The sequence below is a fragment of the Mchenga conophoros genome, linkage group LG19, assembly GCF_057382185.1.
Source record: "Mchenga conophoros isolate Kocher_MC1m ecotype Shallow Benthic linkage group LG19, M_conophoros_male_GT1.1, whole genome shotgun sequence".
In the NCBI taxonomy this organism is placed as follows: domain Eukaryota; kingdom Metazoa; phylum Chordata; class Actinopteri; order Cichliformes; family Cichlidae; genus Mchenga; species Mchenga conophoros.
The window spans coordinates 26,200,744-26,220,453 of NC_140544.1; the positions used below are offsets into that span (position 1 = coordinate 26,200,744).

Genomic DNA, 19,710 nt, shown 5'->3' on the forward strand with positions numbered 1-19,710 from the left:
GTAGTCACAAGCTAACAGTAGCTTACAATGTTTTATATTGTAAGCTAAAACACTAACCCCTAACCTCCAGGCTGAATGTAGCCATAACAGCCAACAGAAACCACTGAGCACCTATAATTTGTATGTGGCATGTTACAAGCGTATTGTAAAATACTCAAGTACTTTATGTTTCAGTTCAGGGCTTTTATCTTGGTTTTTGGAAACTCTCTGGTGTTTATTTATTTAGGACCGTGCATGTTAATGAACATAAATGTAAAATAAATTACATGAATGTAAACATGCCAGATTATAGCCAAGGGCTAATTTCCATCTGTTGTCCATAAAACATTAAAAAATAGACATAATAATTCATAAAAAATTCATAATTCATTTATAATAAAAACTCCATCACCAAACTCACACATATCATTCTATTCCCAAATAAAACATTAAAACTATACAACTTATACATGATCACACACTTGATTTGTCCATAACCAGTTTTTAACCTGTGCCTTAAACAAGTTGAATGTCGAGCATTCTCTAATGGATCGGGGAAGACTGATCCACAGATGGCCACCCTGGACAGAAAGGACGTTCTGCCCAAATGCTGTCCGTCTGTGGGGAATAAACAAGTCTCCTCGGGTTGTAGCTCGATTGGTCCTGTCTGAGCTTTCTTTATGCCTAATGAACTGCTTTAGTGGTGGTGGAGCAAGGGAGTGTAAGACTTTATATATTAAACACACTCTTTTAAGTTTCACTAAGTTATTGAAGTTCAGTAATTTATGTTATGTGTTGGATTTTGGCTCTTTTGGGGGAGCACTAGTTTGCACACCTCTCCATCAAGCATGTAAAACAATACTAGACAGAAAATGAATTGATGTTGATCGCATTGCTCATAAATATTTAAACAGTTAATATATGAAGTATTTCTTTATGCAGTTTATTGAACTATTTATGCCAATGAAGCCGTGTTGAGCTGAACTTCAATTCAATTTTATTTGTACACAACTCAACAACAGTCGCCTCGAAGCACTTTATATTGTAAGGTAGACCCTACAATAATACATACAGAGAAAAACCCAATAATCATATGACCCCCTATGAGCAAGCGCTTTGGCGACAGTGGGAAGGAAAAACTCCCTTTTAACAGGAAGTAACCTCCGGCAGAACCAGGCTCAGGGAGGGGCGGGGCCATCTGCCGTGACCGGTTGGGGTGAGAGAAGGAAGACAGTAACTTACATATACATATACATATATATATATGTGTGTGTGCATATTTTTATCTATCTATCTGTATATATATAGATATCTATATGTATATGAACGTGTCTGGACATAAAGGGTTTTTTTTTTTTTTGCTTCTGTAAGGCTTCTTGTTTCTGTTTGTAGTTTGCTTATAGGATTAATGGATCAAGCTTGAGTAAGTAGTCTCTGGTAAGAGTAAAACAGAGGTAGCATTTTTACAAAATGCAGTCTCAAAACCCACTGGCTAACATCTGAAGCTTTTAAAAATGTCTCTTCCATTGTAAACAAAGATCAGGAAACTGTGGCGAATGATTTTTGCTGTATACAATGGAAGCTGCAAATGTTGGCAGTTATCCCCACAGGTAAAGTCATCAGATAATAGCAGATGGGTTCCCAGATTGCCAGTTAACTAAATTTCTCAAAGAAGCTGGAAAAAAAGTGGTGGTAAAATTTAGCGGATATGTACAATTAGAATCTACGTTTAATAAAGTCACTTCCAAGCCATTTGAGTTATTGACTTTCAGTTTTTTAAACAAACAGATAAACTATTATGTAGTTTACAGATGTTTAATTGAAGTTAGAAGATTTTCAAAGTCCTGCCTTTACTTTAATACTAATGTGAAGATGGCTAGAACAATTATCAGTAATCTGAGATGGGGAAAAAAGGGGACTAACGAGGTGTAATAAATAATTTCCCTTTATTTAGACACTATATGAGGAGTAGATAATGGATGTTAGTGGTCATGCACAATAAATGAAACTTAAAAACCTAGAAAACTCAAGAAATCCTCTTTGTAATTTGAGTTTTTATTTTATTTTATTTTATTTTTTTACTGTGATTTCTCTAAAATCCGCCACTTGAAGGGTCTTCTATATTTTAAATATAATACATATTCAACTGGAAAGCTATTAGAGAAAGTATACTGGAACAGAAATGCATGCAGGTACAGTTATTTTTCGTCCAGCGCCGTCTGTTATCTCTCCAATCAGATCTTCCTACCTTGTTCGTCCTCATTACATTGGTTCCAGTTTGGTCCTTTAGGGAGGACAGTAATTAAAAACGATTGTCTACACACTTAAATGAATTTTCTTAATTATTCCAGCATTATCTATATTTAGTGTAACACCATCCCCCACTCACCCAGAAGCTCTGTGGCCTAGTTTGTTGATTTTCACCCAAATCCAATTCAAGCGTGAGGGTCTGGATTAGACTGTGTTAAAGCTCGGCACGTGTCGCAGAGAAAGCTGAGTAATTCCCCAAAGGAAGGGGAAAAAAACAAAACCCTTCTTCACGTCCCAATTAGGTTTGGTTAATCTTTTCATTTTGATCCAAAACGCCAAATGGTGTAATTCAACATGGAACTGAACAAGCTTGTGGATTACAGTCATGGATTGTGCTCTGAGTGCCAGGGTGATTGAAATACTGTACAGGATTAAATGGGAAACCAGATAAAAATGGAGCATTGTGGCCCAGTCAGTCAATTTAAATCAAGGAAATCTCAGATAAACTTGTTGGAAATGGGGCGCGTGGGCCTGCTAATGTGTATTTTTAACATTGTGAAAGGGTGAATTTGAACTGAAACGACATTTTTCATCTAAATCTAAAGTTGTCTAAGGCTAGGGTTAAATTTAACCAAATCCTCTTTCATTGTAGTTTTTATTATTATGTGTTAGTTTAATTTGCCCTCCAACCAGGGTTGTTATAGTTATGCTGCTCTATTATTTTCTCGACCATTATTGTCTATCTGAAGAATCCTGAGAAACGGTTTCTGACCAAGCATCAATCCAAATAACCCTTAATTTAAATGCTGTTATTGTAATTTTATTTGTCTACTATTAAAGATCCAAAATTGCTACAGACGAATATCAAATGCCTTTTCTGCGTTACCTATTATTTTGAAAATAATTAATTATATTTGTGCGTGCGTGATGCATTTTCAGGCATCATCAAAGAAATAATGGAACATGTAGCTGTGTTGCAGATGATGCTACTCGCTGGTTCCCGGCAGTGACAGGAAACTAACAGCTAAATAAATGGACCTTATGTAACTCTATAAACACAATGAGCTGACAAACACAACAATAAAAAGTGACAGCGTGTAGGCGCTTTTGTGAAAACATCGCAATTTGAACACAGCTTGCTGAGAATACATTCCAGTATTTGTCCAGTGTGTCTGAAATCGTTTATCCGTCAGTAAGAACAGGAAGAACCTGCAGGTCTGCTGAGCGTTAGTGCTGTTTACATATTAAAGAAACTTAATCTCCCTTTTACATAAGACGGGAAAACACTTCAAGTCACAGTCATCTGATACTTGACCAGTTCATTAGGTAGAGAAGGTGTGAAGTAGATCCTGTGGGGGTTTTTTTCTCTAACCAGCTTCCTGTTTCTCTCAGCACTGCTCTTTAAATCACTACTTTCTTTTGTTCTGTCACCGAAAACCATGTTGACATTTCCCAGTAAACTTGCACACCTTATCCCTATGCTGTCTGATCTTTTTTTGAGCTTGCTGCTGTGAGCATGCACACAGTTATGTCCTTTTGCCACTGCGATGACAGCCTTCCCTTTACAGTCAGGAGCATAACTACCCTATTAACCCAAGGGGGAAGCTTCTGAAAGGAAGGCCCTGGAGAAACTGCAAGAGAGGTTGCAGCTTACTAGCAAGCTTGGTGTCTTTTTATGTTGGTGTCTTTTGTGCTAGTTTGCAGTTGTGCCTGCCTCTTTGTTGGATCTCCTGTATGTATCTTCCCCCCTCCACAGACAGTTCCTGAACTGCAGCTTTTGATTGCAGATTTTTTTATGTGTACGCTAATTATGGTTAATATTACGTAATGCAAGAATGCAATCATATGTAAAAGCTAATTTCCATTTTCCCACTTTATACTAGTAGAAGCATTCAAGAGGACCTTTTCAAGTGTAAATCATGAAATCATTTATATGTATGAGGAAATAAAATTCAGATTAAAATAATATCTATAGATTTTTAGTGAAAACAAGTAAAAACTAAGATCATGCAATTATACAATAAAATACTTACTTGCAAATAAATCTGCGAGTTGTCCAGCACGCTTGCATGCACACGTGGAGGTCGTAAAGATGGCAATTGTTCTGTCAAAAATGTTGAAATAAAGGCACTATTAAGTTAAGAGGTTGCCATCATTAAAAACGCCTAACCTGATAATGACCTTCAAAATGAAGTCCATGAAGACTGTGCTATAACACAATTATAAAAAATGTTCATAAATTCACAGAAAATTTTGATTATTTTATTTTTTACTGTGGAATTACTGTAAATAATCACTATTATTTAATTATTTTTTGTGTAGTGCGAATGGCAATTGGGGGATGGAGGCCTCTTTCAATAGGAAAAGCTGTAAAACATGAAAATACAGTTAAAAGGTAAAAATCTGTGCAGTCCTTCCAATTTTCAAAGTTGTCCAGTGGGCCTGTTTGGAGTCCTTGCAGGGCCGGTTCTGGTCTGTGGGCCTTATGTTTGACACCCCTGGCCTAAAGATTAAAAAAGAAAATACAAATAAATGCAAACAAACTAAGAGCCAAACGGAAAATACTTGACAAATAAGTTCAGAAATCATAACTCAGGGTCCAAAAAATGAGGACCATGACAGATTCAGCTTGAATGTTGTGACAGAGTAGCTCTGTTACGCAACAACTGGGCAGAAGCAAAATCAAAGACAGGAAAGTAAGGGAATCTGGCTCGTGGAGCTATAGCTCGGGTGTTACACAAAGGTGACATGGAGAAATGTGCGGTCTACACCAAAGACTCTACACACACTGGAATTCTCCCGTGAGCAACAGCCTTATTATAAACAGCAGCAAATTTTATGTTCTGAAGCAATTCGGTATCCAGCTTGTTCTTATTTTCAGGTTTGTTTGTTTTTTGGAGGTGTGAAGGTTGTTTTTTTTTTTAATCTTCTGTGTTGAGAATGAAAAACAGGACGTGCTGTTCGCTTCTTCTCCCTCACCTGTTGTCCTTCGGGCTCTCACAGGACACAGAGTACTGGTAGGATTTTGTGCGGTTAAAAGCGGTCGTCCTTCAGCTGTGCTTAGAGACGAATGGCGCTGCCCAATTATTTTATTATGCAGACTTCCCTGTGCGTGAGTGTATAGTAGGCGTATTGTATTTGTGTGGGTACCTACAGCTGTGGAAACACAGTGAAGAATCATGAACGCTTTGTCTACATCACCCACAGACTTGCTCAATTGCTCTCTGTATCTCTCTCACAAACACACACTACACAAGGGAACAAAGGGAGTAGGTCACCACAGGGAACATTGCGATGGCAGATGAGCAGGGCACTTTTCAGCCACATGTAACTCAACAACCCCTCTCTTCTTCCTCGTTTCCCCTCGTCTTCCTCCTCTCATTCCTTTAACATGTTTGCGCATAGAGGCCACATAAATTAGTGATCAGCACGCTCACTTGTTACGCACCAATCAGTCGTGGGTTTATCAGCGCTGGCATATGGTGGTGTAAAACAAACATTGCCTGCTATTATGGAACATGATCTCAGAGCTTTCCCACGTCTTTGCACATGCCAAAATATCAATTTGGGTTAAGGAAGTCACCACTGTGTGTGTGGGTGTGTGTGTGTGTGCCTCTGTGTATGTAAATGATAATCTTATCAGTTTTACACATGGAGTTTTGATGATATCTGAGTCATAGAAGCTGGCCAAGGCTCATGGAAAATTCACAGTGTGAATAAGGGCTGAGGCGGGCTCTACAGAGAGGTTCAACAAGTGTCTTTGTTGTTATACTCAAGTCACGATTACACCAAAATCAGGAGCAACTGTAACAAACAATGGAAATGTAAAATGCTCTGAAATGTAAATCAAGATCTTGCAATACAAATGCTACCAACCTCCCACCCCCAGTTTACTCATAACCAACAAACGTGTCTCTTATGATAAACACCAACTGTGACTCATGAGTCTGTCTTCAGTCAATTTCCTTTAGCTATATGACGCTTGAAAGCTTTTTTAAGGTGACTGCTTCAGTCTTTTCATTTTAGTCACTGCATCGTTAATATCTTAATTTAGTGCGAGCATGCTCACCAGCATCTTTTCCTTTTTAGCTCAGATAAACCAAATGTACTATACAAATGTACAAATGTACTGTAGCTAGGAAATTGTACTGAACAAATGCTTCCCTCAAGCATTCGCCTTGAGGGAAGAAAAAACTTCAAGTGAATGCTAATTTTGTTTTACACCTGCTGAATGTGTAAGCAGCTGTTTCCTAACATGCTTTCCATAGTGTAGGCTGTAAACAGTTTAGTAACAAGTGAGGTTTGAAGCTTTTTTTGCTCGTCTAAAGTGACCACAAAAGCCTGTCCATGTGGATTTGTTCCATTGTTCATTTATTAAATATAAAATTCAAATTTAAAACAAAATCTGTCGTGCTCACATGCAAATATTAAGGAACCTGAAAACAACATTTAACAAATTGAAAGGTGAGACCATTTAGGCCTCAGTCATACAGCCCTAGAGGCCGATCAGTGACCCAGTAGCAACTGGTTGCTAAGGAATTCAACTCAGTTCACTTCAATTTTGCCATCTATAATCCAGTGTTGAGATCCCCTCCCAGAAGCCTTGACGCCCACTCACAGCCTGGGACATTTGACCTCAGTAAATCACATGATAGGGTGGGGCTAGGTTTCACAATGGGTTCACCTGAAACCTTGGCTGATTGTGACCCACACCCATTTTCACACCTGGGGTTCGCGTGATTAATCAGAGGATCAATAGGGGGGTCCATGACCCTCTTGGTGACACTCCACTAGGGTTTAAAATCTGGGACTCTCTACCAGTTGCTTTTAGAACTGAAGAAGCTTCTCGGATGAAAGCTGAAACATCTTTAAGAAATCTTTTCTTTTCTTTTAAAGCTCTTTAGGCTCTTTAGGCTACGATGACCTGGAGGACTGAGAACCTTCACAGACAACTCAATTCAGTTTTATTTATATAGCGCCAAATCACAACATTTGCGTCAAGCCTCTTTATGTTGTAAGGTAAAGACCCTACGATGCAAAACAGAAAACACCTTAACAAAAACCTTAACAATTATATGACCCCCTATGAGCAAGCACTTTGGTGACAGTGGGAAGGAAAAACTCCCTTTTAACAGGACGAAACCTTCAGCAGGACCAGACTCAGGGAGGGCAATACGTGGTTGGGGGTGAAGGAAGCAAGACAGGACAAAGACATGACGTGGAAGAGAGCCAGAGTTTAATAATAACTAATAATTAAGTGCAGACAGGTGTATAAACACAACTGAAGAAGAAACACACAATGCATCAACCCCCAACACCGTAGACTTATTGCAGAATACTATGCAAAGTATGGGCAACTGCAGCAATCTGATAGCATCCAGAGCTATCACTAGGAGGGTTTTATGCCTCTTTGCCTGCATCATTCATGAGAAATTCAGGGAAAACACATTTTTCCCTAGGCCTCTGTAATTAGGTTTTAGTATTTCACTTATGTAAAACTGAGTGGTTCACAAGAGACAGATGGATTTATAAATCTCTGTTATTAGGATTACTATGTACCCTCTCTAATGCAATATGTAATATGAGAAGTAACATCTTGACATGTTGCTTCTCCTGCTATTTATGCACAACTTTGAGCGTAGAGCATTCATATTAAATCAACATACCTAACTCCCAGCTCTCCCATTATATTTAGCGATAAGCATGCTCTTCAATCTCCTCTGGCTTTGAGGGATTTTTGCATTTTAATTGCTAAGTTTCACTTAAAAGGAGTCAAGATATTCACACATTCCTAACTTGACCTCTTTTCCTAGCATCTTAAGTACGCACCTTGTATGGTGAAGTCCAAATCTGACTAAAAATGGTATCACATGGCCTGTAGGTGAAGTCACTTCTGATGTTAAGCCAGCTACCCAGAGGGGTTCAGCAACAGAAGACCTGATGCACTTACATGGGGAGAAGACGTGAAAATAAAACAAGAGGGGAAAGGGGGGAGGATTAGGAGTAAAAGCGCTAATCTTCTTTTTTATTTTCCTCCAAATTGTTTGACCACCGTGAACAGCACACTGCAGCATGATGGCAGCTGACAGCTTGCTGAATCATTTAGAGCTGTGCATGTGTCAGATAGTGTCATTATGTGATTTCTCTACAGAAAGGCCCATATTATAAAGCATATATATTTACTGTGTCAACAAAAAACCTAGGCACTGAGATATAGCAGCTATATATTAATACAAATGCACGATGGCTTTACTGATCATTATTAAGTGTTTACTTTACTGTGAACTGATTAGTCACTTAGTAATTAATCGATCATTTAGGTAGAAATGCCAATGATTTGAGTCAGTCTAAGGAGCTTGGAAAGAAAAGCGTCTGGACTTGTTTAAGTTGCTTGGAGACGTTTCACCTCTCATCCGAGAAGCTTCTTCAGTTCTAAGGGTCAAATGGTGGAGAGTCCCAGATTTAAACCCAGTGGGAGTTTCCCCTCAAAGAGGGACAAAGGACCCCCTGGCGATCCTCTACCTAATCAGGATCGCCTTAGACTACGATGACCTGGATGACTGAGAACCTTCACAGACAATGATTTGAGTCAGTTTCAGCATCTTGATCCAGATGTTCAGATGTTTGTGTCTTGCGTTATAGTAAAAAGATATTTTATTTAAAAACAGCTTTTTAGACGGAAAAAACTGAATAAAAATGAATGAAAACAGTTCTTTTTTATATGAATATGGACATTTTAGCATGTCAGTGCAGTGTTTGCAGCTTGACTTTAATTTATGATACCCAGACTTTTATGTGTTGCTCGTAGTTTGATTACATACAGTGTGAAAGTGTTAAGATTTTTGCATTAAATGTCAAACAAGGCCAGATGAATATGTGCCAGATTCTGGCAAGTGTTCTCCAATAAGACACAGGGCTGAAACGACACGCAGAGAGAGCCCAGAACTCATCCCGGAGTGCCGAGTGTGCAGATTATAGGTGTATCCTGTCACTTAGGTGTCACTAATGTACAGAGGCAGATCTCACAGCCGACATGCTGCCTGTATTCCTTCAGGTAACGCTCACCTTTTCCATCCTGGTGATAGCTGCTGTGTCAGCTCAACAAAGAAAGTGCTATGGGACTATTTTAGTTTCTAGCTTCCACTGACAGAAGAAAAATTCAGCTCAGATAAAAATCTGTCAGACAATAACAGAAATGGGCGCTGACTTGAGACCAGCGTTTAAAAGTAGACATTGGCACCACTGATTGCAAACACGTGGCTCTTAAGACACTTGATTAAAGTAAAAGCAAACGGCCATATCCACATACTTAACTATGGCTTTGCATTAACTTTAACTCTTTAAGTATTAAGTAGAAATGTTTTTGTAATGGCCGCTTTACCCAAGTTGAGCACAAGAACTACATTAAAGATGTAAAGGCCCTGTGAACCTGTACTGGCAGAAGACCACATTCAGTTGATCATCCTTCTTCCTTCTCAAAAGAGGGTCTAGTTTGATAGTCATTAATGGAAGGATTCAAAGAGTAGCACTACTGATTATTCAGAAACGAGCTCCCCTGGTGGCCTCTTACTTTCTTTTTTTTTGCCCTCCTGCTGAGCTGCTTGATTGAGTTTACAGTTGAGGAGGCCAATTTGGTGAGGCCTGATGGGGGGGATAAGAAGCAGAAAATTACATAAGGATTAAAAACGAAAAGAGAGACAACAGCAGAGAAGAGTGCTGGAAAATGACAGAGCTGGACGCAGAGCACTTAGTCACACGAGTTTCTCGCGTAGTGTTCTCAAATATCTTATTTTGTTGTATTTGAGATATTTGATGTTATCTAGCTTTTGAGAAAATAGTGCTCAGAGAACATAGTTCATCTTGAGTAATTGCACACAAAAGAAATAGAGAACAATAAACAACAGTTTTTAATCCAATTTTGACAATCATTAAGTGAAAGATGATGACGCTGACTCAGAAGATTTGCCTCTAGTCAAGCATATCGCTGTGTAAATACTATTGCCGTGGTTTGTCAGTGAATAAATGTTAACTAAGAAAACATTGTTTTAAGTGTTTATGGAAAAAATGTGACTTGTTTAGTCTATTTGGGTTTTTAAATGGTTGCTGTATTTCACAGTATCAGCAGGTTAACATGCTCAACAATAGCCTCGATCTCTCATCAGACTTGTACATTTTTACCTTTTTTATCTTGTGCAGGAGAGGTTCGAGGCATTGTTTAGGATCTACGATGAACAGGCGACTTTCCAAATGTTCAAAAGCTTCCGGAGAGTCCGGATCAACTTCAGCACCCCAGAGGCAGCAGCCCGCGCACGCATTGAGCTACATGAGTCCGAGTTCAACGGCAAGAAGCTTAAACTCTACTTTGCTCAAGTAAGTGTCAGCTGAGGGGTCTGGGAAAGGGCAGGAAGGGGGCCTGGGAGATGGAGGATCTGAGGCAAAGCACTGCTTATTTACATAGAGAGTTAGGGCACAGTGCATTGTGTGTGCACAGCAACACACAGAAAAACAAACTCGGAGAAAGAGCATGGTACACAATTTCCTCCCAAATTCTTTCAATTTCTCTTTTTAATCCATCTTTTAGTGTTGTTTGCATCTCTGAGCCACACCTGACTGCTTCCTGAACCTATGAGCCTTCCTGTCAAAACTCATCTGTTACATTATTGAGCACAAGAACACAGTTCTTGATTCCCCACCCACCCACTACACTGTAGCTGTGTGAACAAGTGTGTCTCTATGCAGTTGTGGGGAAGAGAGAGGTTGAAGGATGAATTTTACAGGTTACATACTGTATAAATTGTATTGCAATCACATTTAAATAGCTATAAATTAATGTGTAGCAAGTCCAAAACACCCAGTTTAGCTCAGTTTTAGTCAAGATTCCATCAAAGTTGTGCTTCCTGAAAAAAATACAAGTCACTGCGACTCCAACTGAAACTCCCCTTATCGCGAATACATCATCAGTCATGACCCCTGCTGCACCTTTTAGTACTTTGATGTAAGAGGATTAAGGATTTTACAGCTTGACAGATGCCACATGTAGGTATTGTAATTACAGCAATTGGCAGCTATCAAAATGCTGAAATCCATTCATTGGAAAAAGCCTGTTATTTGAGACTTGAAGACAGAGCTTCTGACTGAAACTTCAGTTTATCCTGTGCATATAACCAGCGGACAATGAGACTTGTGTATGAATTAAGAGAACAGTCGTTTCATCAGCTATCATCTTCTCTCCAATAGATCCAGAATGGTGACGAGGACATTGATAAGTCATATTTGGCCCCTCCCCAGCCAGTCAAACAGTTTCTGATCTCGCCCCCTGCCTCGCCGCCTGTGGGCTGGAGCCAGAGCGAAGACGCCACGCCCGTCATCAACTACGACCTGCTGTGCGCCGTAGCCAAGCTCGGACCCGGTCAGTACTCAACTTCAACACGCTTGTGCTCTGTGTTGGTACTCGGTGCCTACAACAGGCGTAACACAGGGAAAATGGTGTGCAACAAATGTATGAAAAAATCTCCTTTGAATCATTCGTCTCTGAACAGTAAAGCCGAAAAAAAGCAGGAAATTATTTCATGCACCTCAGGGGGGCGATGTGGAAAGGATATTTATCTGGGAAGCAATCATGACAAAAGGAAATGGAACATTTTTGAATTATAACTCTTTTAATCTTGACTTTTACTGCGGCGCGTTAGTCACTTCTGAATAGCATCTGAAGTACTTGTTCAGAAGTACATTTAAAGAATGCTGTGCCATTTAAAAATCTGTCTTTCTTAGTGATCTCAGCGAAGAACTTCCTGCTGCTGTGGTTTTTTGCAGAGAAGCATAAAAAAAGGAAACGCCAGACTGAATCCCACGAATCAAATCCATTGTTCGAGCTATGATACATCAGCATCAAGGGTCATTGTCAGTACATATACAATGAAAGAAGCAGTGGATTCAAATGATTTTGCATAACATACACTGACTAATGAGTAAACCCCTTCATAGAAACCATAAGTGGATTTTTGGAGGTGGTGAACGTCTGTGTGTATTTTTTTTCTATCTGCAGTATTAAACTAGGATTAGAAAGTCCTGCAGGGACGATTTATTTCAATTCATCATTACTTATTTCAGGGATTTAGGAGGAGTCATTAAGGGAGGATGGTAAACCAATGGCAATAGTTTATAGAATCTGCCCGAGTGAATCTGCTCTGCTTTCCATTTAGTCGAGCCAAGTTAACATTCATCAATGCCACCCAGGAAAAACAAAACATCCAGTGTGGAAATAGTTGTAGCAGCTAATCTTACAATCACGTTCCTCCCCACCTCAAGAACAATGCTGTTTCATTCTTTCCATGTCTATGCAGATCAACAATTGCATCCTTGTTATTCTAAGTTTAAACAGAGTTCTAGAGGCTCTCAGAACTAAAGTTAGCTCAGTTAAACTGGCAATAGACTACTTGAGTGTTGGCATGCATGCCCAGCCTGCACGGAGCTGCCACAAATGCTAAATACCTTCCCGTTTTAAACCATCCACTCGTATCAGACGAATATGTCGGAAGATTTTATTTCTTACACACACATAGTGTAAATCAGGGGTGCTCACACTTTTTCCGCATGTGAGCTACTTATAAAATGACCAAGTCAAAATGATCTACCCACTACAAAAATCCAAAACATATACTTATTTATAAATATATTGAGGATTCTTTATATCTACAATGTATATACATGCATAACCGCAATATCCAATATTTCACAACACAATTAACTATGTAAATTTTTTGTCATTACCTGAGTTTACTCTGATGACTTGCACTGAATTGAATCAGCCAGGGATGCATAGTCCGGACAGTAGCTGCTGACGGCCAGGTTTAAGAGAAAAAACCGAGAGCTAAAAATTGGAGTTAACTCGCTGACTAGCTTGTCAGTTTTACTACACTTCGCGCCGCTGTTTGCGCATGCGCAGCGACCTAAGCGTCAGAAAAAATCTGATGTCATCTGACTGGCTTCCCTGTATCAATCAAGTGACGGGATGGATGATAGGCTGGCATCTATTTTTTTAATGCCATGCGATCTACCAATACTACCTTTGCGATCGACTGGTCGATCGCGATCGACGTATTGAGCACCCCTGGTGTAAATGATAGCAATTGGATATCGTTCAGGTCTCACTTTGCCCTGGAGATTTTGTACCTGGTTGCATATAGAGTGGCATGGCAATATGAAAGCTAATGAGGAACCAGTCTAAATGAGGCAGCACAAACCACCACAGTTAGACTGGCAAGTAAACACCTGCACCTCTGTCTGCCTTGTCAGCAAGATATCAGATCGCCGCAGCCTTTAGAAAATGTCACCTAACACGCACAAGAAGGTGTGCCATTTCCACAGCGTCTTTCCATGCTTGCATATGTGGATGTGATCATGCTGATGAAGTGGAAAAAACAACCTGAGCGCCATTTATTATCACCAAAACTGATGATTAAACTCGCCACGTCCTCGCACGCACAATTACACACACACAGTCCAGTTCGGAGGACCATTTTGACATGTTCTGCTTTTACCATAGCAACACGAGGCTTCAAGAAACTGCTTTGTTCTGCGCGTCACATCCTGCCATCCAACATCAGATTAGCTCAGGGCTGCAGCACAGCACGCTGACTCCCTCTGTCAACTCCCCGTGGTAACAGCAGAACTATATTCGGTGTCCCTCCCTTGTGTTTGGCACCACGGCGAAAAGCGACAAGACCAATTTCCTCCTGTCTGCCAGCTGTCTGATCTCCATGGCGACTGTGATACAATCTCACAAGAGTCCGTTTTCAATCAGAGTCCGCTGAGTTTGGCATCCAGACAAATGGCAAGAGTATTCCGGGGAATAGTTGTCTCTTGAACACGTATCCTGATTTGTTCCTTAACCAACAGGAAAAACAGCTGTCACCATATAATAGATGCCGTACATATTTCAAACATAAAGTATATTTAGTTAGTCAACCATATTAGTGCAAAATTAGTGCTACTCTAGACAGAAGGAGGAGTGTTTTTCGTCTCCTTATCATTCATGGGGGATGTATTCAAATCCCTTCAGTAAAATCAGAGGCACTATAAGAGAGAGACAATTAAATGTGGAACTGAAATTTATGGGAAGGTTTTGGAATGGCAAAGACAAATGTAGAAATACAATTTCCAGAGGCAAAAGCTGTTACATAAGTGTTACTACTTATATAAATTTGATCATATCTGGTGGTTTTATACATGCACTCTTAATGGTATGGTGTCCATTGGTATAATGAATAATGCTTCAAAATAACTGGGCAGTATACTGCCTCCAGGCATTTGAAATGGTCAATAATATTGACTTACTTTTAGACTTAAGGTTGTAAAGTTCTAATATTACTCAAAGAGAGCAAAACATACAGCAGTTTCCTCTGGAATGTACACTACATTAAATGATTAACTTGCATGAAGCCTCTTCTACTGAGCAATGTGTTAGTCCAGTTCTCAGTACTCTGAGTTTTGCCAGTCAAATAATTTCAAATAATTTCCCCCAGGGATCAATAAAGTATTCTGATTCTGATTCTGATTCTGATATTTAATCCGTAAATGTCCAATTACCCTTTTTTTAGTTTATTTAATTGAAAAAAAGAATGATGTACTGTGTGTGTATATATGTAGATTGATAGGTAGATATAATGATTAGTTTGCATTTAATCTTCCAACAAACTCATTCTCATAAACTTAGAATTAATTAATCAATTAAAATACGTAGGTGCTGCTGTCAGTTTGTGGAAGTCGCCATGTTTCCCTGCCATCTTGAATACAGTGGCCGAGACGGACATCGCTGTTCTGCCTAATTGTGTTAAGTTTGTTGATACAGACCCGCCACATATGTATTAGATGAGAAGATGAGAACTCATAAGAAAATTTTAATTCATGCTTATTTATTCCTAATATACTCAAAATTGACAAGAGCCAGCTAAACAGCTATGGATGGTTATAAGCCAACATTATACCAGCTAATGTTAGGTTCAGGTGTCCAGGAAATCACATTTTCCCTAAGCATAAACAGTTTGATTATATTCTCACATTGTACGAGAGTTTATTCGCCAAGTGTCCAGCAACTTAAAAGTTTCAATAACACTAGTTAAAAACAGCAGCCTCTGATGACAGAAAATTTCAGGATGTTCTCAATAACTCCGCTCAGTATCATCAAGATGGATCAGACTTCTTTAACAAGCTTACAGCCGCCTCCAGAAGTAAACATCGACACATACAGACAGCTGAGATGAACAGCTGACTAACGGCCTGCTAAGAAAACAGCAGATTGTGGAATGTATCTGGTCTGGAGTCATTTTGTTATCTGAGTACACTAAATACAGATGAATGGCAACCAGTTTTATAGGTGACTCGAGTGTAGAAGCATAAAATATCGCACATAAAATATGAAATATGATTGTCCTACAGTGGCCAGGATTATGCACTGCCGCAATTTGCTGACATCTAGTGGTGATATTTTACAGACTGTAACTTAATGGCTCTTCTCTCTTTCCATCCCCTCAGGTGAAAAGTATGAACTCCATGCAGGAACAGAGTCCACCCCCAGCGTGGTGGTCCACGTGTGCGAGAGCGAAACAGAGGAGGACGAGGCAGCGCGGCCAAAGCAGCAGATTGTCCAGACCAGACGTCCCGACGGACCCCCAAAGGTCTTCAACTAGAGAGGCCTCCCTTCCAACACCAGTGGGGCCAAGACCGCCACTTAAGCCCACAACACACCTGCCCTCTCTCTCTCGTCTCTGCACTCACAGAGAGCGTCGATGCCCCTCATTTCAGTTCAACTAAAGCAAAAAAAAAACAAAACAAAAAACAACAAACATTGCTCGAAGACGGTGTTTGTGGGGAGCGTGGCGATGGAATGAGGTGGCTTGAAGGGGATGGATGAGAATCACACACACACACTCATCACATTCTGTGGACAGCCTGGGGGAGCGGTAGGCATGCTTGCCTCCACCCCACTAATCTCCCCTCGTTTTCGGCAAGAGGGGTGGAAATACCTGTCCCTACGCAGGCACCTGTCACTTATCGCACACACTCAGCTCTCATTGCTAGTCCTGCTCAATAGCTTGCTAGTCAGTTAGGTTGTTAGCTGTACCTCTCCCTTCGTCTCATAGTCATATGTAATAATCGAAGATCTTTGGTTGAGGACATGTGATACTTAAGCAAAGATATTTTTCTTTTCTTTCTGTTTTTTTAAACAATAAATTGTGTTTTTAGGTTATACATATGTATTATAAATGTCTATTTTTTTTCCTCCTTTTTCATATCTGCTGGTTCGCAGTTTCCGCTCTCATTAAGACTGACTGTGTGATGTTTCCGCTCTTGTCTGCATGTATATACTGTATTACAAAAAATACCTACAGAAACACAAATACTAACAAGCTATATCAAGAAAAAGGAACCTATTTAACATCACACACAGCACGAAGCGCCATATGTGACTAACAAAGTTGTGGTGGTTGTCTGACTTTTTTTTCTTTTTTCTTTTTTTTTTGATTTTGCTTTTTGTCCTTTTTTATTTGGAGAGGTGTTTTTTTGCTGTACTACTAGATGTGTATACTTACTACGTATTTGATACCCCAAAACTTTTTGCATGCTAAGTTACTTCTGTAGATGAAGAGCTGAGGTGTATTTTTTTTCTTAATTGATGTTCGTGACTATGACAGAGGTACGGGTTGATGCTTTTGACGCAAGTGCATATTTGCGCACAGGGTTGAAAGTATGTGAAACGGGGGGGTAGAAAAATAAAAGCTGAATGAGTTTTTGAAAGCTTGACAGTTCAGTCTTTGACTCGACGGCAAATTTGCATGTGTCACTTTTTTGCGATTTGACAGGTCAAACCCCCTTATTTCTTCAAAGGGGTGTCGGGACGGGGTTTGTTTTTCTGTTTTTTTCTGATTCGCTTTGTTGTAATTCACAACTTAAATGTATTTTTTATGTTATTTAATCAAACCCACAATCTGTGTCAGGTTTCCTCCGAAACCTTCTACTGCTTGTTTTGCACTGAGAATCTCTCGATATCTCCGAGCAATTGTGGGACTCTTGATCGTCTCCTGCTGCGCACCAGAGTACTGCGCTGCGTCTGGCTGTAAATAGCTTAGCGGAAAAAAATTTGTTGAAATAGTTCCTTTAGATATTGCAGTTTACCTGAAAGCATTTTGCTGAGAAAAGGGAAAATTAATCACGCCACATGAGATACACCAACCAAAGCATCGACTCATCTCCTAACGTAAAATGATTTCTTTCTTACTCAGAGACTCTGATCTGTATTTCTAAACACAAGGATATCATGTTTCCCCCGACCCACTTGCAGTAGTTTGTATTGAATTAGCGCTCATTTTATAAAAACATACATTCCTTAATCTACAGCTCACCTTTATTTTGTTCCAATAAAATCAAATCAGACCAGTGTGTTTCACCTCCACTGAATGAAACATTTCAGCGCTTTAAAAGCCACACAAAGGAGGCGAGTCTGAACCTCATTTGTGTCATCAGACAGCATGAAATCTAAAAGTACTTTTTGCTATGTAACAATATTAGTAAGCAAACTACAAGTCTGTGTGCATGTGAGCACTTTACTGTCAGTGTGCTGTTATTTCCTTCACATAAAAGTCTTTTTTAAAAGACAAAGTAGGAAGCACATTGTATGTCTTCAGTTTTATTTCTAGTGTTGTTTGTTTTATCTCAAGCTAAACACCTGGTTAGCCTTTTCACCAGCATATTGCAGTGAGTGAAACACTCCACTTCCTTTTTGCTCGTGTGAACCTTTCAGGCCTTTTTTGGATCTGTGGAAGTGCGTTTCTGAAAAGCGGTGTGGACATGCAGTGCAGTTTTAGGTTTGAGAGAGAGAGAGAAAAAAAAGAAACGAGGCAGGATGACAGTGCAGAACAAAATCACTATCTTTGTTTTTGTGTTTGTCCACAAGAAACATTCATTTTATCTTCACAGGATATGAAATGGTTCTTTGAAATGCACCGTGTTGGCAGAGTGCACTTTTATTGGCACTACGGTTAAGCTGTCGCAGTTATCTAAGCAGACGGCAGACTGGTGGAGCTGCTGTGATGGATGATATTGTAGAGGAAGCAGCGGAGCAGAAAGAAGGACACAAGGAAAGATTTTTTATCTCTTTTGTCATGGTGTTTTAACAAACTGGTGCATTTGGTCACAGTTGAAAAGAAAATTTATATTTATGTACATATGCCAAGTGTTTTTTCTGTTGCTGAGGCCAGTCCCGGTGTGCAGTTTGTTATGGCTTCTCTTGGCAATGTTGTAAATGGAAACAAAAAAAGACAAAAATGTATAACAATAAGTTCCGAAGATGCTCGATCAAAACCGACAGTCATCTTGTTGTGTTCAACATGGACTCTGTTTGAATGTTTCTTTTATTTCTGGGGAACGTCTACTAAAAAGCTCAATTATACCGTTTGTCACTGTTGTACTGTTTCCGTTGAAACCTGAATATTGTGTCTTGTATCGTAGGAATCGAGAAAACAACGTAGCAAAACGAGCAATAATTTATAGTTCTATAATACCAGTATGTGTATTTTCATGTTCTGTACTTATTTCTCAGAGATGGTCTCTGTCTCTTACAGTATCCGCTTCGATTTGTGTAGTATAATAGTCATTTGTTTCACATAGAAAAAAAAATACATAAAGACTTATTCTTAAAATCTATGTTTAGTGTTGTTTATTTCAGGTGTGTCTTTGCTCGAGGGGCTACACTTGGGATGCAAACACAGAAACAGAATCTCATTCCAAAAAATTAGATAGTTATAGTTGTGCAGAAAGTGAGCTATGTACAGTGTATGTACTGGGCTACACCTCTCAATCTTTGAATCCAGTCTTTTCCAGTCATATTATCGTAAATATGAAGCTTAGCTGTGCGGTCTGCCTTTACAAACATCTGTAAAAGAATACGTTTTTCTAAAGAACTCATGGAATTCATGAGTCCTACTGTAATAGGATGCCACTGTCACAACACGTCACATCATGAGTTTTTATTCCCTCCCAGATGTAAGTGGTATAATTGTGCAATGGAAACCAGAAGGTGGCAGAACACGTAAAGTTACAGAGCAGCTTAAAAGCATTGCCAATGCTCTGCTGACTCAGTAACTCGAGAGTTTCAAACCTCGGGCGTTTCTGTGGCTAAGCAGCTCCTGTAAATGTGTAGTTGTTCTGGTACTTGTGTCCATAAAGTGTGTGTTGTGCCAGACATACACCTGAGTAAAATCTAGTCTCCCAGTTTGTGGCTTTCATAAGTTTTCATTACTTTCACAGAATTCAGCATTAATTTACCAAATGCAAGATCTTTAAAACATTTCCTGATTTTGTTCTTCTTGATCATAACTGAAGGCTTATTTTATTTTACCAAGACAAGCTGTTGGTTCTTCAATAGATTAAATTTATGTGACAGAATAAATCTTATTACTTAGTATTTAAGTACAGTTTTGTTTT

At 39.4% G+C, this 19,710-nt stretch overlaps 1 protein-coding gene across 5 annotated transcripts in view; it reads left to right on the forward strand.

The window, feature by feature from the left end:
- rcan3 (regulator of calcineurin 3) overlaps positions 1-18,926 on the forward strand; it is a 49,162-nt gene extending 30,236 nt beyond the window's left edge. For all 5 annotated transcript variants that reach the window (XM_085257045.1, XM_085257042.1, XM_085257043.1 and 2 more), the window contains 3 exons: positions 10,426-10,599; positions 11,467-11,638; positions 15,763-18,926. In XM_085257045.1, the coding sequence (XP_085113171.1) occupies positions 10,426-10,599; positions 11,467-11,638; positions 15,763-15,917 (501 nt within the window). In that variant the 3' untranslated portion in view covers positions 15,918-18,926. The remainder of the gene's footprint in view (positions 1-10,425; positions 10,600-11,466; positions 11,639-15,762) is intronic.
- Positions 18,927-19,710: the final 784 nt, after the last annotated feature.